The sequence below is a fragment of the Lolium rigidum genome, chromosome 2, assembly GCF_022539505.1.
Source record: "Lolium rigidum isolate FL_2022 chromosome 2, APGP_CSIRO_Lrig_0.1, whole genome shotgun sequence".
NCBI lineage: Eukaryota > Viridiplantae > Streptophyta > Magnoliopsida > Poales > Poaceae > Lolium > Lolium rigidum.
This window is the reverse complement of record NC_061509.1, coordinates 237,945,222-237,970,120: the sequence shown is the minus strand read 5'-3', so window position 1 is coordinate 237,970,120 and position 24,899 is coordinate 237,945,222. Positions and strand designations below refer to the sequence as shown.

Genomic DNA, 24,899 nt, shown 5'->3' with positions numbered 1-24,899 from the left:
GACTGGCAACACCGTAGAGCCGGGAACAACTCAGGGCTGCGGCTGGCCCTGGTCCCTCAGAGCGACGGCCCGCAAAGCCTTCTGGTCACACGTCCGATGCTGTCGCAAGGGCGTGCCACCTGACCTATACCTGGTCGGGAAGGTGTTGGATGATGCCTCGCTTAGTTTCCTGCATGGCATACACGTAAACATTAAATACGAGCCTCGATCGGCTCTCGAGTTATCCCGTGAATCGGCTCAAAGAGCCGATCCACCCATGATTCGTACAAGGTGTCCGAATATATGGTGGTCCTGCTTGATCAAGATAAAGCTAATGCGATCTACGACGATTTAGGGTTTTCACCGCATAATCGGATCATCCTACTCACGATTGGGCCTCGCGCTCGCGTACGGTGATCGTAAGCCGATCCTAGACAGGGCCTAAAAACCAACACGAGGTTGATCCCCGGAACATCCCGTCTAGGGCTAGCAAACTACACCCTACACGCCGCTGGATCCTCCAACCCTTTGTAAGGCCTAACTATTGCGGATATTAAACTAATCCTTGAAGAACAAGGAGCAACCGTAACGGATCGGATCTACTAAACAATGATCAAGCGGGGTGCCGCCCTACACCTAAGATAGGTGTAAGGGCGGCTAGATGCATAAGGGTTGCACTACGACAACATATGATACGAAGAACAATGCTAACCCTAACACATCTAAGATAACTACGTTGCTCGCCATCAAAAAGGCTTCGACACGAGCAACGCATGAACAACGTAAATAAGCTTATGTTGCCTAGATCGCAAGATGCGATCTAGGCAGCATGGTGCTTACCAGGAGAAACCCTCGAGACGAAGGAGTTGGCGATGCGCCGAGATTGATTTGTGTTGAACGTTGGTTGTTGTTTATTCCATAAACCCTAGATACATATTTATAGTCCGGGGAACTTTCTAATTCAGGCGTGCACCTAACCGTGCACGGGTAAAACTCTAACTCCTAACCGACACGTATCCTACTATGGTACAGATACACGGGCAACTAGCCCAAACTTTGCATGTAAGGCCGATTCACGTATTTCTTCCGTATATAATCTTCAAGCCCATCTTGATCGCGGCCCACCTCTGACTCGGTCAAATTCTGGTGATAACACATGCCCCCCTGGTTTTGGAAATGACATTTCCAAAATCATTACGCTTTTCTTCCGTCGGGTCATGTCGTGGCAGAGCAGAACTGCCGCAGAATCTTCCATCATTTCGCCTCGCCTCCTGGGCTTCTCTGCACGAATTGATAATTTCGGCATAACGTCCTCGAGAACCGTCATGGCATTAAACCTCCACTAATGCCACTTTATTTATCTGTGCCGAACGGTTCGCCACTCCATCCCCTTGCTCTGTTCTGTCCACCAGCGCCAAAAAACCCTCTTCCCCTGTAGCAATGTCTTCCTCTTCCTCTTCCCCCTCAGGCTTGCCCCTCCAATCCTCGCCGAAGAGCAAGAATGAAGACGACCTCCATTCCGGGGCGAACCCCATCTCCCCCGACAAGGAGGAGAAAGAAGGAGAAGTAGAGAAGACAACGGCCTCCCCCTCCGCCAGGCTCCCGCCGAAGAAGCGCTCCCGCATGTGGGCGGACAGCGAGGACGAGGATGATGACGAGGAAGGAGAAGAGGAGGAGGAGGAGGATTCCTCCTCTTCCGCCGGGTACCCGCCGACGAAGCGCTTCCGCGCTTGGGTGGACAGCGAGGATGATGATGATGACGAGGAAGAGGAAGCTCCGGCTGACGGCTGGGGCAGCAGCGGCGAGGAATTCTCCGGCAGTAGCGCCGACGGCGACGCCGACGACGATGCTAGCGAGGATTAGTTATGTAGGATTAGTAGTCCCGGAGCAATCGGCTCTTTCTTTTGCTCTTCCTTGCTTTGAGCAATCGGCTCTTCATTGTAAAAATCCTCTCTTATTAATGAAGAAGACTTTTCCTTAACTCGACTTTGCCGATTTCCCTTCGTACTGATTCTGCCGATTGTTAGTTGGATCAACGCTCAATGAACCGATGGCAACGCATCGACCTCTTATGATAAATTTCGAGATAGGCCAATTTAGCCATCCCAACTTCCAACCGAACAGGTCCAACCCGCAGTCACTGAGCGTATTATTAACGGCCACCTTTGTCTTCGGAAGAGCTCTAGGACCATTGCTGAATCAATCCGGAGGCCGGAGCTGATACTTCGCAGACAGTGCTCCTGCTCCGTTTTTCCCGCAGCAACTATTCCTCAAAAGCCGAGATGTAGAGCCAGCCGATTTCAACCAAATCGGCTTCCTATAGCAAAGGGTCCTCCAGGGCAAGCTGCCCCCCAAGCCTCACTTAAGGCGAGAAAAGTGGTGAGTCAGCCAAATGTGCCACCATTGGCCTCCAAGTCATAATGCAGAGCCAGCCGATTTCAACAAAATCGGCTCCTCAGAGCAGAGAATCTTCAGGGCGAGCTGCCCCCCGAGCTTCTTCAGTCCACTTCTTGCGCCTTGCTGGTCAGATCGGCTCCTTTCCTTTGGCGGATTTGATGCAACCCATCCTTAACCTGATCTGCACGTCCATGCTGCTCTTGGCATTGGTCAGGGTCATGATCCCTCAAACTTGCCCCAGCTGATACCGCGGACTCGAATACTCGCAAAAAGAATTTGGAGGCTCTTGAAGAGAGGATCTGAGCCACCAAACCACTCCATTGAGGAGTTCTTCCATTAGAGTCTCTCTTCGTGACCCACTTCCTGCTCCATTGACCCTCTGCTTATAACAGTTATACCTTTTGAATTTTTTACGGCCGATTTATGTATCGGCCCCCATACTTCAATACCCATCATCAAAGAATATCTTGGGCTGCCGGGTATTTGAAAGACACTTCCACTTCTTATCCTCGTGTTTTATCCACCTAGGTGCCCCCCGAGCCGATTCTTTCAAGTAATTGAGGGTATCGGCTCTTCAGGTATTCCCTGTTGGATCAAATGTTGAACCCAGGCAGAATGTATAGTGAGGATAATTTTGGCCGATTGCTGGAATCGGCCTCCATGTCGCTTGCTCGATGAAGGTTTTTTGCAATGTTCCTCCATAAATCCTTGGGGCCGATCACTTGGATCGGCATCGCCACATTTGTCCATCGATGTTGCTCTTGTTACACGGTCAGGCCGGCGGATAAAACCAACCTAGCCCCATCCTGTGTCACGTTGATGTGCTCGCAGTCGTCGAAATTGGGTGCCTCGTGTAATCCTGGAGCACCAAACTCCATTGGAAGGACGAGCACCATGTTTGTGCCAGCCGATGTCTCATCATCGGCTTTCCTTTGCTTGGGGCGCCACTCCATTTTTCGTGGTCGACCCTCTTCATCCAGGGTTCGCTGGATCTTTGCGGCCAGATCAGGTCGCGCCTTCCTTAGCGTGTGCAGGTATAACCTTTCGGCTTCCTCCAAGCCGCGCAATCGCTGAACCCTACGCTTTTGGGAACGGCTGAGTCCATCGGGGCACCACCTTGGCCGGTGGTACTGCTTCTTCTTCTTCTCCCTCGTCTTCCAAATCCTCAAGATCTTCCATCCGAGGGGACTCGGCGCGTTTGCTTCGAGGCGGGAGAGGCCCTAGACGCTTGAACACGGACGCGTTAGCCGCATCCTTCTTCTTTGTTTGCACTCGGGCAGTTGCCGATTGTTGGCAATCGGCTCATTCCTGAATCCCAGCAGTGTCTGAAGAAGGGGCAGTCCCAGTGCCTATCCTCGTCGTCTTGCTCCCTTGACTTTTCCTTGGCGTGGCGCTCATATCGCTCCTCGTCGCGATCATGCCGACGACGTCTCCTGTCGTCCCTAGCCAGACGATCCTTTTCATCATCGTCGTTGTATCGTCGGCGTTGGTCATACTGACTCACATACTTGTTGAGGAGGTGATCAGAGAGAGGTCGCTGATATCTTATGTTCTTCACTTCTCCCTCTGTGACGTAGCGCTTGCCGTCGTGGCGGAGCCGATCGCGTGGAGCGGCTTCCTCCGTGTCTTTGCTATGAGAGCAGCTGCCCTCATCTCCGTCCTTACCGCAGTGGTGCCCGGGTCCCACCATGTTGATATTGCACGAGAAATCTGGCCGGCACCCTCCATGGTAAGTATACTCCACCATATTAACGGCGGGGAAGGGGTGTGTGTCGACCTTCATGGCGTACTCGGTTGAAAATTAGCCGCCCTTTTTCTATCGCCATTTGGATCTGCTGACGCCACACCCTGCAGTCGTTGGTGGCGTGGGTGAACGTGTTATGCCACTTGCAGTATGGCTTTCCGTTCAGCTCTTGCACCGTGGGGATCTTGTGGCCTTCGGGTACCTTTAGCTGCTTCTCCGTGAGTAAGAGGTCGAAAATCTGCTCAGCTTTGGTCACGTCGAAGTCGAACCCTTTTGGAGGGCCTTGTGGCTTAACCCACTTACAGGACACGGGGCTTGCCGCCCGAGCCCATTCAGCCACTGCTACCTCTTGATCTCCCGCAGCACCTTCATCCTCGTTCGCCTCAACCAGGACCACCGCTCGCTTGAATTTGTCCCGGTAAACATCCGGGTGGCGCTGTTCATATGCCGACAGCCTTCGCACCATGTGCGCCAATGAAGGGTAGTCCGCTTGGGAGGCCACGTCCTTGATCGATGATGAGAGACCCACCACCGCCAACTCGACTCGCTTCTTTTTCACTTACGTGAACCGAATAGCATCGGTTCCTCACGGTCCTGAAGCGCTGGATGTATTCCGACACCGTTTCCCCGCGCTTCGTCGTACTTGTGCTAGATCGGCAATGCCAGCCTCGGAAGCCTCCGAGTGATACCGCTCATGGAACTGCTCTTCCAACCGCTTCCAAGTCCGGATTGAGTTCGGTGGCAGCGATGTGTACCACCCGAAAGCCGATCCCGTGAGGGACTGTGCGAAGAACCTCACACGCAGCTCGTCTGATGCTGAGATCGTGCCCAGCTGTGCCAAATATCGGCTCACATGCTCGATGGAGCAGGAACCATCCGATCCACTAAACTTTGTGAAGTCAGGGAGCCGATATTTGGGTGGTAGCGGGATCAATTCGTACTCGTTGGGGTACGGCTTGGTATAGCCGATTGTCCTCCTTTTCGGCATCATGCCGAATTGGTCTTTCAGAATTGTACAAATCTGATCCGCGGTGATGGCCGGCGGTGTCGAACCCTGAAGATTCGCCGGGGTGGCATACTTAGCCAGCCATGCTTGCTTTTCCAGTTCTGAGCCAACTGCACGAGCTGAGCTCTGGAGGTTTGTCGGGGTGGCGTACTTAGCTAGCCACGTCTTCTTCTCAAGATCTGTTGCCGACGTTCCTCCTGCTGTTCCAGAAGTCCCTGCCGTCGCAGCCTGGTTCGAGAGTGCCCAGTTGCTGCAGTCTGGCACGTATGCGCACGTGTATCCATGCGGGATCTCCTTGGGCGCCTCATGTAGGAATTGGTAGTCACTAGGATCACCACCAATCTTGTAGACGACGTATGCCGATGAGTTCGGCACTTCTGGCGCTGCCAACGCGAACGGCAGCGGTGGACGGGACTGGAGTGGCATCTCTCCTTGGTAAGTCCCCAGAGCTGGTCCTGACGGAGAATACCGGTGGCTCATGATTTCCTGGATCACGCGCAGAGCGACACGCTCCAAAGTGTTCACCAGGCTCTCAGAGTGGCGGTGTAGCGAATGAGCCACCATGAAGTTGATCTCCTGACGCAGCGACCTGGCGCGTTCTTCTGACGGGGAGGACAGGTCCACCCCATCGAGCGCGCCTTCAGGTGAGAACCCCTTCCACCTGATGCCATGGGAGCGGGTTCTGTGGAAAGAGCCGATGAGGTCGGCTTCGAGGACTGCTTTGATCTCGTCATGCTTCTTCTTGAGCTCGTCAGTCAGATCCTCGTACTTGACCGGAGTGCCTTCCGCCATCTCGGATGTAGATGGCGATGCGGTGGATGTCGAAGGTTGTCCCACCGGGCGTGCCGGAATGTGTTGCGGTCGAAACCCACCGGCGGGCAGCGACCGGCAACACCGTAGAGCCGGGAACAACTCGGGGCTGCGGCTGGCCCCGGTCCCTCGGAGCGACGGCCCGCAAAGCCTTCCGGTCACACGTCCGATGCTCGTCGCAAGGGCGTGCCACCTGACCTATACCTGGTCGGGAAGGTGTTGGATGATGCCTCGCTTAGTTTCCTGCATGGCATACACGTAAACATTAAATACGAGCCTCGATCGGCTCTCGAGTTATCCCGTGAATCGGCTCAAAGAGCCGATCCACCCATGATTCGTACAAGGTGTCCGAATATATGGTGGTCCTGCTTGATCAAGATAAAGCTAATGCGATCTACGACGATTTAGGGTTTTCACCGCATAATCGGATCATCCTACTCACGATTGGGCCTCGCGCTCGCGTACGGTGATCGTAAGCCGATCCTAGACAGGGCCTAAAAACCAACACGAGGTTGATCCCCGGAACATCCTGTCTAGGGCTAGCAAACTACACCCTACACGCCGCTGGATCCTCCAACCCTTTGTAAGGCCTAACTATTGCGGATATTAAACTAATCCTTGAAGAACAAGGAGCAACCGTAACGGATCGGATCTACTAAACAATGATCAAGCGGGTGCCGCCCCTACACCTAAGATAGGTGTAAGGGCGGCTAGATGCATAAGGGTTGCACTACGACAGCATATGATACGAAGAACAATGCTAACCCTAACATATCTAAGATAACTACGTTGCTCGCCATCAAAAAGGCTTCAGTACGAGCAACGCATGAACAACGTAAATAAGCTTATGCTGCCTAGATCGCAAGATACGATCTAGGCAGCATGGTGCTTACCAGGAGAAACCCTCGAGACGAAGGAGTTGGCGATGCACCGAGATTGATTTGTGTTGAACGTTGGTTGTTGTTTATTCCATAAACCCTAGATACATATTTATAGTCCGGGGGACTTTCTAATTCAGGTGTGCACCTAACCGTGCACGGGTAAAACTCTAACTCCTAACCGACACGTATCCTACTATGGTACAGATACACGGGCAACTAGCCCAAACTTTGCATGTAAGGCCGATTCACGTATTTCTTCCGTATATAATCTTCAAGCCCATCTTGATCGCGGCCCACCTCTGACTCGGTCAAATTCTGGTGATAACAATAAGATAAATAGCATGTTGGGTGAACAAATTACAGTCGGGCAATTGACAAATAAAGAGAGCATGACCATGCACATACATGATATGATGAGTATTGTGAGATTTAGTTGGGCATTACGACAAAGTACATAGACCGCTATCCAGCATGCATCTATGCCTAAAAAGTCCACCTTCAGGTTATCATCCGAACCCCTTCCAGTATTAAGTTGCAAACAACGGACAATTGCATTAAGTATGGTGCGTAATGTAATCAATAACTACATCCTCGGACATAGCATCAATGTTTTATCCCTAGTGGCAACAGCACATCCACAACCTTAGAACTTTCTGTCACTGTCCTAGATTTAATGGAGGCATGAACCCACTATCGAGCATAAATACTCCCTCTTGGAGTTAAGAGCAAAAACTTGGCCAGAGCATCTACTAATAACGGAGAGCATGCAAGATCATAAACAACACATAGGTAATAGATTGATAATCAACATAACATAGTATTCTCTATCCATCGGATCCCGACAAACACAACATATAGAATTACAGATAGATGATCTTGATCATGTTAGGCAGCTCACAAGATCCGACAATGAAGCACAATGAGGAGAAGACAACCATCTAGCTACTGCTATGGACCCATAGTCTAGGGGTGAACTACTCATTCATCACTCCGGAGGCGACCATGGCGGTGAAGAGTCCTCCGGGAGATGATTCCCCTCTCCGGCAGGGTGCCGGAGGCGATCTCCGTAATCCCCGAGATGGGATTGGCGGCGGCGGCGTCTCAGTAAGGTTTTCCGTGTCGTGGCTCTCCGTACTGGGGGTTTCGCGACGAAGGCTTTAAGTAGGCGGAAGGGCAACGCGGGGGGCCACACGAGGGCCCCACACGCCAGGGCCGCGCGGCCAAGGGCTGGGCCGCGCCGCCCTGTGGTGTCGGCGCCTCGTGGCCCCACTTCCTTTCCCCCTCGGTCTTCTGGAAGCTTCGTGCAAAAATAGGACCCTGGGCGTTGATTTCGTCCAATTCCGAGAATATTTCCTTTGTAGGATTTCTGAAACCAAAAACAGCGTAAAACAAGAATCGGCTCTTCGGCATCTCGTTAATAGGTTAGTGCCGTAAAATGCATAAATACGACATATAATGTGTATAAAACATGTAGATATCATCAATAATGTGGCATGGAACATAAGAAATTATTGATACGTCGGAGACGTATCAGCATCCCCAAGCTTAGTTCTGCTCGTCCCGGCAGGGTAAACGATAACAAAGATAATTTCTGGAGTGACATGCCATCATAACCTTGATCATACTATTGTAAGCATATGTAATGAATGCAGCGATCAAAACAATGGTAATGACATGAGTAAACAAATGAATCATAAAGCAAAGACTTTTCATGAATAGCACTTCAAGACAAGCATCAATAAGTCTTGCATAAGAGTTAACTCATAAAGCAATAAATCAAAGTAAAGGTATTGAAGCAACACAAAGGAAGATTAAGTTTCAGCGGTTGCTTTCAACTTGTAACATGTATATCTCATGGATAATTGTCAACATAGAGTAATATAACAAGTGCAATATGCAAGTATGTAGGAATCAATGCACAGTTCACACAAGTGTTTGCTTCTTGAGGTGGAGAGAGATAGGTGAACTGACTCAACAATAAAAGTAAAAGAAAGGTCCTTCAAAGAGGAAAGCATCGATTGCTATATTTGTGCTAGAGCTTTGATTTTGAAAACAAGAAACAATTTTGTCAACGGTAGTAATAAAGCATATGTATCATGTAAATTATATCTTACAAGTTGCAAGCCTCATGCATAGTGTACTAATAGTGCCCGCACCTTGTCCTAATTAGCTTGGACTACCGGGATCATCGCAATACACATGTTTTAACCAAGTGTCACAAAGGGGTACCTCTATGCCGCCTGTACAAAGGTCTAAGGAGAAAGCTCGCATTTTGGATTTCTCGCTTTTGATTATTCTCAACTTAGACATCCATACCGGGACAACATAGACAACAGATAATGGACTCCTCTTTAATGCATAAGCATGTAGCAACAATTAGTGTTCTCATATGAGATTGAGGATATATGTCCAAAACTGAAACTTCCACCATGATTCATGGCTTTAGTTAGCGGCCCAATGTTCTTCTCTAACGATATGCATGCTCTAACCATTAAAGTGGTAGATCTCCCTTACTTCAGACAAGACGGACATGCATAGCAACTCACATGATATTCAAAAAAGAGTAGTTGATGGCGTCCCCAGGAAACATGGTTATCGCACAACAAGCAACTTAATAAGAGATAAAGTGCATAAGTACATATTCAATACCACAATAGTTTTTAAGCTATTTGTCCCATGAGCTATATATTGCAAAGGTAAAAAATGGAAATTTTAAAGGTAGCACTCAAGCAATTTACTTTGGAATGGCGGAGAAATACCATGTAGTAGGTAGGTATGGTGGACACAAATGGCATAGTGGTTGGCTCAAGCATTTTGGATGCATGAGAAGTATTCCCTCTCGATACAAGGTTTAGGCTAGCAAGGTTTATTTGAAACAAACACAAGGATGAACCGGTGCAGCAAAACTCACATAAAAGACATATTGTAAACATTATAAGACTCTACACCGTCTTCCTTGTTGTTCAAAACTCAATACTAGAAATTATCTAGACTTTAGAGAGACCAAATATGCAAACCAAATTTAGGAAGCTCTAGGTGTTTCTTCATTAATAGGTGCAAAGTATATGATGCAAGAGCTTAAACATGAGCACAACAATTGCCAAGTATCAAATTATTCAAAACATTTTAGAATTACTACATGTAGCATTTCCCAATTCCAACCATATAACAATTTAACGAAGAAGATTCAACCTTCGCCATGAATACTATGAGTAAAGCCTAAGGACATATTTGTCCATATGCAACAACGGAGCGTGTCTCTCTCCCACACAATGAATGCTATGATCCATTTTATTCAAACAAAAACAAAAACAAACCGACGCTCCAAGCAAAGTACATAAGATGTGATGGAATAAAAATATAGATTCAGGGGAGGAACCTGATAATGTTGTCGATGAAGAAGGGGATGCCTTGGGCATCCCCAAGCTTAGACGCTTGAGTCTTCTTAAAATATGCAGGGGTGAACCACCGGGGCATCCCCAAGCTTAGAGCTTTCACTCTCCTTGATCATATTGTATCATCCTCCTCTCTTGATCCTTGAAAACTTCCTCCACACCAAACTCGAAACAACTCATTAGAGGGTTAGTGCACAATAAAAATTCACATGTTCAGAGGTGACATAATCATTCTTAACACTTCTGGACATTGCACAAAGCTACTTGGACATTAATGAAGCAAAGAAATTCATCCATCATAGCAAAAGGGGCAATGCGAAATAAAAGGCAGAATCTGTCAAAACAGAACAGTCCGTAAAGATGGATTTTATTGAGGCACCAGACTTGCTCAAATGAAAATTCCCAAATTGAATGAAAGTTGCGTACATATCCGAGGATCACGCACGTAAATTGGCATATTTTTCCGAGCTACCTACGAGAGAGCAGGTCGAAATTCGTGACGACAAAGAAATGCATATCTGCGCAGTAATCCAAATCTAGTATGAACCTTACTATCAACGACTTTACTTGGCACAACAATGCAAAAAACTAAGATAAGGAGAGGTTGCTACAGTAGTAAACAACTTCCAAGACTCAAATATAAAACAAAAATACTGTAGTAAAAACATGGGTTGTCTCCCATAAGCGCTTTTCTTTAACGCCTTTCAGCTAGGCGCAGAAAGTGTATATCAAGTGTTATCAAGAGATGAAGCATTGATATCATAAGCTCCCCCATCTGTAGTGGTACTAAGGGCTTTGTCAATTTTAGGCCTATAATAATATTTCTTTGGTTTAGGCACTTTGGAGACATACATAAACTTTTGCTCCTTACCCACATAAGCTTTTTCTCTAAACTTTATAGATGAAAAGGTTGAACCCAAGGTTCCCACAGCTTTTTCAAGTTCGCCAATCCTATTTATTTGATTATCATGAACAACACAAGTTCCTAGGACACTAATTCTTTCATCAATTCCTCCTAAGGATTTATCAAGTTTATCAGTTTTATCAAGTAACATTTCCAATTTAGTTTCAACTCTTGGAAAAAATTTCTCTATGGTTTCCAACTTTTTCATAACATCCTCAAGAGAGGTTTCAATTTTTGTTTCATTAACAGGTGGTGTTCCAAATAAACTCTCAATAATGCAACTAGCTTCTAAAGCAGAGGCGCCTAGGAAGTTACCTCCTGCGAGACAATCAAGAACATACCTATTCCAGCTAGAGATACCAACATAAAAATTCCTGAGTAGGATAGTGGTGGAGTGTTTCTTAGTGCACCTATTATGGGCATCACTAATTCTATACCAAGCATCTTTTAAACATTCTCCCCCTTGTTGCTTAAACGAACGAACTTCAACTTCAGTATTACTCATTTTAGCAGTAGTAAATAAAGCAAACTAGATAAAGTAAATGCAAGTAACTAATTTTTTTTGTGTTTTTGATATAGAGTGCAAGACAACAAATAAAGTAAAGCTAGCAACTATTTTTTTTGTGTTTTGATATAATGCAGCAAACAAAGTAGTAAATAAAGTAAAGCAAGACAAAACAAAGTAAAGAGATTGGATTGTGGAGACTCCCCTTGCAGCGTGTCTTGATCTTCCCGGCAACGGCGCCCGAAATTTAGCTTGATACGCGTATAACACGCGTCCGTTGGGAACCCCAAGTGGAAGGTGTGATGCGTACATCAGCAAGTTTCCCTCAGTAAGAAACCAAGGTTTATCGAACCAGTAGGAGTCAAGAAGCACGTCGAAGGTTGATGGCGGCGGGATGTAGTGCGGCGCAACACCAGGGATTACGGCGCCAACGTGGAACCTGCACAACACAACCAAAGTACTTTGCCCCAACGAAACAGTGAGGTTGTCAATCTCACCGGCTTGCTGTAAAAAAGGATTAGATGTATAGTGTGGATGATGATTGTTTGCGAGAAAACGGTAGAACAAGTATTGCGATAGATTGTATTTCAGATGTAAAGAATGGACCGGGGTCCACAGTTCACTAGAGGTGTCTCTCCCATAAGATAAATAGCATGTTGGGTGAACAAATTACAGTCGGGCAATTGACAAATAAAGAGAGCATGACCATGCACATACATGATATGATGAGTATTGTGAGATTTAGTTGGGCATTACGACAAAGTACATAGACCGCTATCCAAGCATGCATCTATGCCTAAAAAGTCCACCTTCAGAGTTATCATCCGAACCCCTTCCGAGTATTAAGTTGCAAACAACGGACAATTGCATTAAGTATGGTGCGTAATGTAATCAATAACTACATCCTCGGACATAGCATCAATGTTTTATCCCTAGTGGCAACAAGCACATCCACAACCTTAGAACTTTCCGTCACTCGTCCCGCATTTAATGGAGGCATGAACCCACTATCGAGCATAAATACTCCCTCTTGGAGTTAAGAGCAAAAACTTGGCCGAACATCTACTAATAACGGAGAGCATGCAAGATCATAAACAACACATAGGTAATAGATTGATAATCAACATAACATAGTATTCTCTATCCATCGGATCCCGACAAACACAACATATAGAATTACAGATAGATGATCTTGATCATGTTAGGCAGCTCACAAGATCCGACAATGAAGAACAATGAGGAGAAGACAACTATCTAGCTACTGCTATGGACCCATAGTCCAGGGGTGAACTACTCACTCATTACTCCGGAGGCGACCATGGCGGTGAAGAGTCCTCCGGGAGATGATTCCCCTCTCCGGCAGGGTGCCGGAGGCGATCTCCGGAATCCCCGAGATGGGATTGGCGGCGGCGGCGTCTCGATAAGGTTTTCCGTATCGTGGCTCTCCGTACCGGGGGTTTCGCGACGAAGGCTTTAAGTAGGCGGAAGGGCAACGCGGGGGCCACACGAGGGCCCCACACGCCAGGGCCGCGCGGCCAAGGGCCGGGCCGCGCCGCCTCGTGGTGTCGGCGCCTCGTGGCCCCACTTCCTTTCCCCTCGGTCTTCCGGAAGCTTCGTGCAAAAATAGGACCCCGGGCGTTGATTTCGTCCAATTCCGAGAATATTTCCTTTGTAGGATTTACGAAACAAAAAACAGCGAAAACGACGAATCGGCTCTTCGGCATCTCGTTAATAGGTTAGTGCCGGAAAATGCATAAATACGACATATAATATGTATAAAACATGTAGATATCATCAATAATGTGGCATGGAACATAAGAAATTATCGATACGTCGGAGACGTATCAGCGAGCTCTGGACGATGTTGATGTTGCCGCGGTGTGTGATTTTGCTACATGTGTGCATATTTTTTGTTGTATAAGTATGGGCAAAGTGCTACAATGATGTATGTGTATGCTAATGTTACACGGGTTTTCTCGTAATGTTGGATGAGCTAAGAAAAATTCGGATGCATTGGTTCATTTTGTCAGAGACTACAACATGATATTTAGATTTTTCTCCAAACAAACAGAGATTTGTTAAATATGACACTTTTTTGTTGTTTGGTCATGCTCGAAATGTTGTGAAAGTTTATTTGGCTACATGTCGCAAGTTTTTACGTATTTTCAGAAAAATGTTGCAAAACGAAGTCTCATTTTTAAGTATGCTCCATACACAGAAAAAAGTTACATTTTGGATTCTTTTTGCAACATAACCTTCTACACCTACAACCTGCTGGTGGTTGGCGGTTGCCTCTACGAGTGAAAATAGGAATAGCACTATTGACTTGTAGAACCTATGCCGTTAAGCTTTTGTCTGCCAAATTCTGGTGCAAAATTGGGTGTTTTCAGGTTAATTTGTTTGAAACATTAAAATATTTAACATATCCATCCATCCATGTAAAACAGTACTGACAAATCTTTGAACTAAAATACCGGTGAATTTCAAATGATCTCAACACATATATGATGAATCCCACAAATCCGAAGACATCAGAAAAATCACTATTTGCTCTTTTTTATAATTTCAATTTTTGTTTGACGTTTGTTTTTATAATTTCTTGTGGAGTAGTACCAGGAGTAGAAGAAAAGGCACGTTTTGGTTTATGATTCGTTTCCAAATCAAAAATAGCTCCTGTACCGGTACATTGCCCAAGTCCTCCAGCATAATCCCCCAATCGCCGCCGCGCCGCCTTTTCCCCAACTCCCCGGCGGAGGACGCAGCAACCCTAGGTTTTCCGCCCCGCCGCCGCATGCAGCCCTCCGCCGATCGACGCCGCGGCAATCCATCTACGGCCGCCTCCCGTGGTGTATGGCGGCCCCGATCCGCTGCTGCGCCTACCCCCACCGCCGCTGACCCCCATCCGATCCCCACCAACGCCGCCCCTCACCATCATGACAACGCCGCCCCCATCCTACCCCTCCCGAATCCGGCCTCCGACGCCCGTCCGCACCACCGCCGCCAGCGCCGCCCGAACCCCAGCAACCGCCACGCCCCGCCGCAGGACAGGGCTCCGACCAACCACAGCAACAGCAGCAGGGGACCCCCCGCCCCGCTGCAAGAGAGGGCTCCGGCCAACCACGGCAACAGCAGGAGCCACCGCCGACCCCCGCCGCAGGAGAGGGCTCCGCCCGCGCCCGCGACCGCTCCTGCGCCGGCAGGAGCGGCGGTGCCGCAGCTGGTGCAGGAGATCCAGGACAAGCTGGCGCGGGGCGCGGTGGAGTGCATGATCTGCTACGACATGGTGCGGAGGTCCGCGCCCGTGTGGTCCTGCGGCAGCTGCTTCTCCATCTTCCACCTCCCCTGCATCCGCAAGTGGGCGCGCTCGCCGGCCTCCGTCTCCGACGCCACCGACCCGGCCGCCTCCTGGCGCTGCCCCGGGTGCCAGTCCGTGCACGACGTCCCGGCCCGCGACATCGCCTACACCTGCTTCTGCCGCCGGCGCCGCGACCCCCCCAACGACCTCTTCCTCACCCCGCACTCGTGCGGCGAGCCTTGCTCCAAGCCCCTCGGGAGGACCGATCCCGCTGCCAAGGGCGTCTCCCCCAATGACGACGATGCTGCTACCAGGTGCCCGCACCTCTGCGTCCTGCAGTGCCACCCTGGGCCATGCCCACCCTGCAAGGCGTTTGCTCCCGAGCGGCCGTGCCCTTGCGGCAAGCAGTCTATCGTGCGGCGGTGCGCGGACCGGAGTACGCCTGTTACGTGTGGGCAGCAATGTGAACAGCTGCTCCCCTGCCGGAGGCACCGCTGCGAGAAGGTCTGCCACACCGGGCCTTGCGGGGACTGTCAGGTCAACTTCTCTGCACAGTGCTTCTGCGGCAAGAAAACAGAGACGATGTTATGCGGTGAGATGGTGGTGAAGGGGAGTCTTTCAGAGAAGGATGGGGTGTTCTCTTGCAGCGAGGCTTGTGGCCACAGTCTGGCATGCGGCAATCATGTCTGCCAGGATGTTTGCCACCCAGGGCCGTGCGGGGAGTGCGAGCTTGTGCCAGGGAAGGTCACCACATGTCATTGCGGCAAGACAAAGCTGCAGGAGAAGAGGGCGAGTTGTTTGGACCCAATCCCCACCTGTGACAAGGTCTGTGACAAGAAATTGCCGTGCGGGCTTCATAGGTGCAAGGTTACATGTCACGAGGGAAAGTGTCGACCATGCTTGGTGCGCGTTGAGCAGAGGTGCCGCTGTGGCTCATCAGTTCAGATGGTTGAGTGCTACATGGTCTTGATGGAAGAGTTCCGTTGCAACAAGCCTTGTGGCCGGAAGAAGAACTGCGGGAGGCACAGGTGCAGTGAGTGTTGTTGCCCGCTGTCGAAGCCGTTTGCTCAGCATGAAGGTGGCAACATGGATCCCCATTTCTGCCAGATACCATGTGGTAAGAAGCTCCGCTGTGGGCAGCATGGATGCCAGCATCTCTGCCACAGCGGTCACTGCGAACCTTGCCATGAGACCATATTCAGTGAGCTCTGTTGTGCCTGTGGCAGGACATCTATTCCGCCACCACAGCCATGCGGCACACCAACTCCATCGTGCCCACACCAGTGCATGGTCCCTCGGCCTTGTGGGCATCCAGCTTCACATCAATGCCATTTTGGGGACTGCCCACCTTGCGTTGTGCCAGTGATGAGGGAATGCACTGGGGGACATGTGATGTTAAGGAACATCCCTTGTGGTTCAAAGGATATTAGATGCAACCAGCCCTGTGGAAAGAACCGTCAATGTGGACTGCATGCTTGTGCCAGGACTTGCCATCCTCCCCCTTGTGATCCGCCGATCGCAAATGGAGATGCGAGTTCAAGCTCTGGGAGCAAAGTTTCATGTGGACAGTTATGTGGTGTCCCAAGGAGGGAATGCAAGCACACTTGCAATACCCCATGCCACCCATCATCACCTTGCCCAGACGTGAGATGTGAAGTCCGTGTGACTATTACCTGTTCTTGTGGCCGTATCACTTCAACTGTGCCCTGCAGTGCTGGTGGATCCTACAATGGCGATAGTATGTTTGATATCTCCATCATACAGCAGCTGCCAATGCCTCTCCAACACGTGGAATCAAATGGGAAGCGGATACCTCTTGGGCAGAGGAAACTTTGCTGTGATGAGGAGTGTGCAAAAATGGAGAGGAAAAAGGTCCTTGCTGAAGCTTTTGACATTACACCGCCCAATCTGGATGCATTACATTTTGGTGAGAACTCAAATGCATCGGAGTTGCTCTCTGATCTTTTCCGGCGCGAGCCAAAGTGGGTGCTAGCCATAGAGGAGAGGTGCAAATTTCTTGTGCTTGGGAAGGCAAGAGGAAATTCTTCAAGCAACATCAAGGTCCATGTCTTCTGTCACATGACGAAGGATAAGAGGGATGCTATCAGGCTCATTGCAGATAGGTGGAAGCTGTCTGTTCAGGAAGTTGGTTGGGAGCCCAAGCGTTTTGTTACCATTCATGTCACACCCAAGTCAAAGGCACCTGCTCGCGTTCTGGGTTCCAAGGCTGGTATCCCTGTCTCTGCTTCCCATCCTTACTTTGATCCCATGGTGGACATGGACCCGAGGCTTGTTGTTGCAATGCTGGACTTGCCAAGGGAAGCTGATGTTAGCTCTCTAGTCTTGAGGTTTGGTGGGGAGTGTGAATTGGTTTGGCTGAATGACAAGAATGCCTTGGCGGTCTTCAGTGATCCAGCTAGAGCAGCGACAGCGCTGAGGCGGCTGGACCATGGGTCTGCTTACCAGGGTGCTGCAATGTTTTGTCCAAGCAGCACCACTCAGGCTTCGTCATCAGGCAATGTGTGGGTTGGAGCACAGAGGGATGGAGTATCGGCTGCAAAGACCAGCGCCAATCCATGGAAGAAGGCTGGTACCTCTGAATCTGACCCATCTGTTGGTCATTCTCCAGGGACAAGTCTGCTTGGCCAAGCTCCAGGGTCAGGGTGGAGGTGTGCTGACACTCCTGGTCAGGCCATGGGTACAAACAGATGGAATGCTCTGGAGTCTGCTGCTGCGACAAGCTCCGGGGCAACCGACAAACGCAAGATGCCTCCTCGCACTGATGCTGGGTCCTCCAGCGCTTCTGCTCCTCGCCCAGACATTGGGTCCAGTGCAGCCCCAAGCGCTAGGCAAGCAGTGCCCAAGCTGCAGCCGGACTTCGAAGTGGAAGACTGGGAAGAATCGTGCTGAGTGATGAGGCAGAGGCGGTTTGGTCGAGATGGCTTGTTTCTGTTCAGATATCATCTTTCTCTCATTTTCTTTTGGTTAATAATGTATATCAAGGCTCGTGTTCTGTCAAGTAGGTTCCTGCTTGTTGCCTGTTGGCTGTTCGGTCAGAAGTACTGATTTCCTAAGGCTTTCTTAAGACTTTTATTTGAACTAAGAAAGAAGATGACATAACTTTGCTTTCTCTGCTGACTTTCTGGGTTTGTTATGGATTGCTTGTGTGGTTCGTGTTCGTTTTGCTCTTCTGTTGTGGCAGGAGGACCTCAGGACCTGTTTGGTTCTTTGTTCAACTGATTCCCATTTTCGAAATCAACCTCAGCGATGTATGGTGGTATGATGAAAATGTATTCCTCACAGAACTCTCCAGTCTCCACTATGTAGGCTAGTCCAGTTGATTATAGTGGCGTGGTGCAGAGACAGATGAAGGCTCCTGAACACTTGATACTTATGGTTATAGGCAGCACATCGCATTCCGGCGCACTCTCTGCTGCAGCCATATTCAACCTCTTGAGGTAAACTCACCGAACCATCCCCCAACCTCAGGCCACGGTCTGCTGGGAGCATTTACGGAACATTCACTTCATTTTCATTCCTTTTTCTGAGTGGCAGGTTGAAGTGGAGATAGGGCTACGTGAGCTAGTACCGGGGTACGCATGCTAGTAGTAATTGTAGAGACTACTGGGAATTCAAGGCGCCCATGTATCTCCAGTGATGCACTGAGCACATGAATCGTCTCATAGCAGGAAATAATATTCACTGTTGTGTGGGTGACTGGGTGCTGAATAGTTTTATTGTTCGCCGGTATTGAACTTAGTCTGCCAAGTAATTTTTGTCTTTCCTTTTTCAATTCAAGTACTTTTGTCTTAAGAGTGTTTGTTGGGAGCAGGCAGTGCTGGATCAGGAGCACGTCTGGGTGATAGATTGGATCTTCTCTCTGATGAAGTTGTCGCTGAGCAGCTTACAAGGTTTGATTCTTCATATCCGATTATGGAGCGCCTTTAGTCACTTTTATTTGTGCTGTCAGAAAGAAGGAAGATGTGTATTTGATATTGCACAGCAGCTGAGTTCCTCATAATTTTTGCTAGGGTCTAGAGCTATGGCTAATAATTTATAACAAAATATAATAGTGATGTGTTCTTATGCTTGTAACCGATGTGTGCGAAAGTGCACATGCTATATAACCCGATGTCAACCTATTCTACCTGTATCTTTTGGAATTCGTCTGAGCAGAAAGTGATATGTATAATGTACATATTTATTACATTACAGTTCTCTGTACAATATAGATATTCTTATGCTTTATGTTTGATCCACCTTTACTAATGTTCAGACTACCTTAGAGTATCCTAACATTTTGAAACACGGATGTACTCATGTTTTGATTGAGATTATCGACACCTGTTTACCTTTCGTGTTTTAGGAATATACAATTTTTGGCCTTGAATATCAGAAGAAAGTTACCAAATCTTTTGCTCTAGTTACTGCAATATTTGGTCAAGTTATGGCCTTCTATCTGGTTACTCAGCTTGCCAAAATTGGATTTTCAAGCTGAACCAATTGTTAACCTGAATTTGGACCATTACTGTGTTCTCCACCATCTTCTTGAGCATGAGGAGCTTATATATTGGTTATTACTCCCTCCTTTTCAATTTATGAGGCCTAAAATGTTGTCAGCTTCTTCCATATTATAAGGTGCGCGTGGAGTTCTTTCGTGTTGCCCATATTTACTACATTTTCCTCTCCTGCATTTGTAACTTGTAAAGTAGTAGTTTAGTATCCTCACCATGGTTATCTTCTCCGTATCCGGAAATGCACTTTTGAACCCATGTGCATATGCTCCTGTCACCACAAAAAACAATTTAAAATGTCAAAAAAATTCCGAACAAAATTTTGCGCATGCATATCAACATTCTAGGGTTTGCAATGGAGTTGGTACTGTGACTCCAAGTATGCCTTATGATTTGCAATGGAGTTAGTACATTTCTCGTTATGCAACTTCATAACCTGAATAGCAAGATTTTTACTAGGGTATTATGGTATTAAGGGACTAATAATATTATGTTGATAGTTGATGTAATCTTCTTGACCTTCCCACACTGGCATCTCATTGTGTTTTTTGTTATTATCTGGCATTAAAAAGTTGATGCTGAAGAGGTGATGTACACTGAAAGAATTGTGGCGTGACTGAAGCGCTAGAGATTTAAACATGAAGGACACTGGTCAGAAAATGTGGAGATCTTTAAATGAACTAATGCTTGTTCAGCACACTTCTCTGCTTAACTGATAAAGTGTTGTTTTACATGACACATGTCATGGTTTCCGTGGTAGTTATGTGCTTATGGAGTTATGGACATGTTCTATACATGCCTGACATGGTAGGGTACAAAACATAATTGTGTATGTCGTAACGGACATATTTCCACTTGGTAACAACTGAAGTGGATTATGATATAACTCACTTTTGTGGGATAGTGAGATTTAACTGTTAACGGACCTGCTAACTGTCATGCCACATTGAGCTCATTGACCGTGAAATTTCGAACTTCTAACTTTGACTTGGTGTTATGCCAACTTCAGTTATGTGCTATTCTTTCATCAACATACTGAATGAGAAATCTTGGTCTTCAATATAACTTCCGTATCAAGTTGCAATTGGCAATCTTATTGAATGAGAAATGTGAAGTGTTATGTTCTTAGTTTTCCATCATTGATATGTTTGATATAATTGGTGCCTTTAAATAATTTGTTCACGTTTTTGCTGTGGTGATTTGTTTTGATAGGTGGGATAAATCTAAGCCTGCCGATGTGTCAAACATAATACTTTTCAAGTTCAGTGAGGTAATGTACCAGTCACACCTTAATAAGTGACATTTGAATTCAGATGTCAATTCGCAAGCATATGCCAAAGAAAAATAAGGAGTAACTGGTTCTTATGGTTCACCTTTTGTTTCTCTACAGGCAGATGCAAATGAATCCACCCTGCTTGATCAAATAAAGCATGAAGCACCTGAATTTCACGTCATGGTTTTACATGTGCTGAAACTTGAAACGAGCTGAAACAAAGTTTGCTTTATATGCTGGTCGCTAGATGTTATTGGATTTCTACAATTTGCGTACCGTCGTAACCTGAACCTGTGGAATGTTCATGGATTAGGAAGGTAGGTTCCAGTTTGGTGTGGTCTGATTTTGTGTGCTGCTGACGACGAGCAAGTAGATGACAAACACACTTTTCAGAAGTTCTTTTTCATCATGGTACTGGCACTTGGTGGCAATGTTTAGATTTCTCTGAATGATCTTCCTGTAATCAGCTCCCCATGATTTTTGATGCGTTTGAGATTAACTTATATGAACCGAACAGACCATTAATGTATCGCTTACTACTGTATGTGCAATGAATTCTAAGAGATTCGGGCATCTTATGGCCAGCGGGGGCTTTGCAGTCGCCCACAATCGTGTTAAACAGTTTTTTTTTTCTGGAGAAGAACAGGCTGAACAACCAAATATAGTTCATCCTGTTTTGGAATAGCCAACTAGTCTATTGTATATTTGCATTTCCCTCTGTATTTTTTGGTGTGCCTTGCTGTTCTTGGCCGGCCATGGGCTGAAAATGGGTGGCAGGGCCAGGGAGGGAATTGTGTCGAGCTAGGGGCTTCTTGCTGCTTGGGTTTAGCCCTTTTTGTTTGTATTTAGCAACTGAGCACCGTCAATTTCTAGATGACAGATGAAGGTGCCTACTGCCTGGATGCTTCTGGTTTCTGTCAAGATATTGCCGGTTTTGATATGAGCCATGTTAGGAGTATGGTGTGGGTATTAGTGCCATGGATTACTTGCTGCGAGGATGACATGGGTGGTAAATAAACTACGAGGAGCGTCAAACCTATCAACATGCGATGTGGCAATTAGTCGTTTTTATCGCATGGAGGCGTGCGGTTTTTAAATATTCCTTTCACACATTTTTCCTAGTTGAAGAATAGCTTCCATTTTTGAAAATAAGCCACAAAAGCTGGGCAGCTGGGCGCTTGTGTTTGTCCTTTTACAGAGGCTGGAGAATACAAACCAAAATGGCGAAAAGATAACACATGTACAGGAGTAGTAGGGATCATATATTGGGCAAGACCTCACAGAAGAATATGGGGGATGAAATGTTCTGATCACATAGTATCATTTCAGACAACCCAGTTGCAGTCGCATCTAAAGAATGGGGAATAAATGAAACTGAACACATGGGTAACCAGAATTTATCCCCATTTTATCTTTCATGACCGTAACCTATACTCTCCCTAGATTTTAGTGTTACAAGCTGCAAGGTATCAAAGAAACAGAGGAGACGCTACAAACTGCAGCAACTCCTTATATCTCAAGGTTACTAATGCTCAATAGTATGAAGTTAACCCAGTTTGCAGGGGGTATTGCATGTTCGACGAATGATGAAGCCTCGGTCACTGCTTCAAATAAAGCCTGCATGCCAATTCAAGATAAAGGATGGACATTAAAGCAATCTCTCCTGAATAATTTTCTTTCTGCCATGTATGAAAATAGCAAAAATGTTTACTTACAGATGGTTACTGTCTTACTGAACCATGCCGTCAAGCTTCTGTCTATACTTGGCCAAATTCTACAGTCAAAGTTGGAGAGTTTCCGAGTTAAACTATGAAACATGCAAACCTTAACACATTCCTCCATTCACATTGATGAATCCTACTAATCAGAAGACATCAGAAATCTGTATTGCTGTTCTATAGTTTTATGTGGAGTAGAAGAAAGACAACGTTATCTGTTTTGGTTTATGATTAAATCAAATATAGTTGTGCCTACACAAAAGATCTTGAAATTTCAGATAATTGTCAAGTTATGTTACTGAGCATGAAGTTGGTGAATCAAACACTTTCCAGCTGCAAAATAGAGAGGACTCTCACCTTGGTATAAGCATAAACACCTGCCTCAGAAGGTCCAGCTGGACTCCCCCGCCTGATAAATTTCCCTTCCTTAAATATGTACAGCATAGGAATGCCAGTAGACAACTCAAGGCTGATTACCTGAGGAAAGAAGTTTTATTAGCAATCTGAATAAATGATGGCTGATTGTGAAGTGTAAATAAACTAGATAAAAAGTTATATTACCTCTTGAGAAGTCAACTTGTCCAGATGCATTATAATTGAACGAAGTGAATTCCCATGGGCAGCAATCATAACATGCTTTCCAGCCACAAGCTGAGGTATAATCTGTAGATCAGAACATATGTTGGTTACAGTCCTCTAAAACATGTTAATATACAAACCGGAAACAGCAAATAAGGGAGTTGAATGCAGACAACTACTTTTTTTTTGCCACATTTACAAGTAAAAACAGATAGTTATTCAGGGCCAAGAAACAGTTGGGAGAGCAAAGGAAAACCGTAAGTATCTACAACCTGTGTTATACAAGAGGTCTAAATAAATTAGCAGCACCAAAGCATATCCTTACTTGATCTTTGAAATAAGAAACTGCTCTCTCTGCGCACATCTCTAGGCTCTCGCCATTTGGGGGAGGAATGTCATAACTGCGACGCCATTCATGAACTTGGTCCTTGCCAAACCGATCAGCCGTTTCTTGCTTGTTAAGGCCTTGCAGTTCACCATACCTTTGAGACACAGTATTAGTAAAATGAAACGTGATATTCAAGAGGCAGAGCTAGAAAGAATGGAACAGTCATTATAAGACATTAGCAAGCTCTTACATCCGTTCATTCAACTGCCAAGCTGTTATGACAGGAATGGACTGCTTCTTTGTCTCCTCACTGTATACCTCACTCCACTGGTGTGCCCGTTCGCTCTCGTTGTGCACAATAATTGGAACCTAGCACAGTCAGACATGAAGACCTCTAAATATGGTTGATCTAAAACGTTCACAACTTCAGATACAACATGCTTCTGCTAGAAATCTGAGAGAGAAAAAAGGTAGAGAACCTTCTTACGGCGATGCTGCATCATGGCAAGCATGGCGGTCATCTGAGCACGGATCAGCGATGAAGTGTAAATGACATCAACCGGGATGTTGCATATCCTCTTACCCGCCTCAATCGCCTCGTTGACACCCTTCGGGGTCAGGGGCACATCGACGCAGCCAGTGAACAGGTTTTTCTCATTCCACAAGGATTCTCCGTGCCGAATCAATATAAGCGCACTTTCGCCTACAAGCACATGAGGAATAATCTTATAGCATCACTAAATTAAATTGTACCGCTGCATAGTCTAACAGAGCTTGAAGAAGAATACCTGCTTTCTTTGGGGTGGTGCCGCTCTCGGGGCTCGACGGTAGCTGGGTCGGTTCAATCACCGAAGATTGCGGTTTCGACGCGTAAACCAATCCCAGTTTCCGGCTGCTGGGGCAGCAATTCGTTGCTGGAGCAAAGCGTACATTGCCAGCTTTCTTATCATAACCGAAGCTGGAGGCAGCACGCGGTTTGATGGAGATGAGCGCATGCTGAGACGTGGAGGCAGCCATTCTGCTTCGCACCAAGAAGACAGCAAGGTCAATCAATCTTCAGATAGTCCACGCATCGAAACAGAATCAAAAGATATCAGAGGAGGACCGGGCTCCATTGCATTCAGAAATCCAAACCAGGCCACGGATTTCGTCGGCGCGGAAGGGGAAAAGCAAATGGCGAGAGGAGACGTACATGGATGTGGGGCAGGGAAGACGCGGCGGAGAAGAGCACCACCTCGGGGAGCTCGATCGGGGAGAGGAGCGGCGCGTTTTATAAGCCCGTCCGTGCCAGCAGGTCGGCGAAACCGAGCCCGGGTTTCCTTGGCGAGATCTGCGGCGGCGGCGCGGGTCGCGGTCGCGGAGATCGCCGGGGAGCGGCGACGAAACCAAGAAGGGAACAATAGGAAAGAAAGGAAGGCTTTTTTTGTTGCTTGTGCGTGTGGGCGTTGTCGGTTTGTTCTTTGTTGGGCCTGCCTATGCTTGTGCTATCTTGTGCGTGGGTCGGAGGCAGGTTTTTATGCAGGTCGACAGGGTTGGTTTGGTCCATGGGAGATTCTGACTTTGGGTTGGTA

The 24,899-nt window shown here is 47.3% G+C and overlaps 2 protein-coding genes and 1 long non-coding RNA gene across 4 annotated transcripts; 2 read left to right on the top strand and 1 right to left on the bottom strand.

The window, feature by feature from the left end:
• Positions 1-14,221: 14,221 nt before the first annotated feature.
• LOC124693161 (NF-X1-type zinc finger protein NFXL1-like) lies at positions 14,222-18,054 on the top strand. The gene has a single exon (XM_047226625.1). The coding sequence runs from the start codon at positions 14,266-14,268 to the stop codon at positions 17,824-17,826; it is 3,561 nt and encodes a 1,186-aa protein (XP_047082581.1). The 5' UTR covers positions 14,222-14,265; the 3' UTR covers positions 17,827-18,054.
• Positions 18,055-18,394: 340 nt separating this feature from the next.
• Positions 18,395-21,276, top strand: LOC124688372. Of its 2 annotated transcripts, XR_006998501.1 has the most exons (5): positions 18,395-18,509; positions 18,749-18,827; positions 19,283-19,554; positions 20,643-20,700; positions 20,821-21,276. It is a non-coding gene; the product is annotated as an uncharacterized LOC124688372 (long non-coding RNA). The 2 variants fall into 2 exon arrangements; XR_006998500.1 differs by having other exon boundaries at positions 18,395-18,827.
• Positions 21,277-22,118: 842 nt separating this feature from the next.
• LOC124688371 (2,3-bisphosphoglycerate-dependent phosphoglycerate mutase 1-like) lies at positions 22,119-24,345 on the bottom strand. Its single transcript, XM_047222058.1, has 8 exons — positions 24,117-24,345; positions 23,808-24,031; positions 23,579-23,697; positions 23,326-23,482; positions 22,983-23,084; positions 22,779-22,898; positions 22,419-22,477; positions 22,119-22,320 (listed from the first exon to the last, which is right to left on the bottom strand). Exons 1-7 carry the CDS (start codon positions 24,343-24,345, stop codon positions 22,433-22,435), a joined length of 996 nt encoding a protein of 331 aa, XP_047078014.1. The 3' UTR covers positions 22,119-22,320; positions 22,419-22,432.
• Between the last annotated feature and the right edge of the window lie 554 nt (positions 24,346-24,899).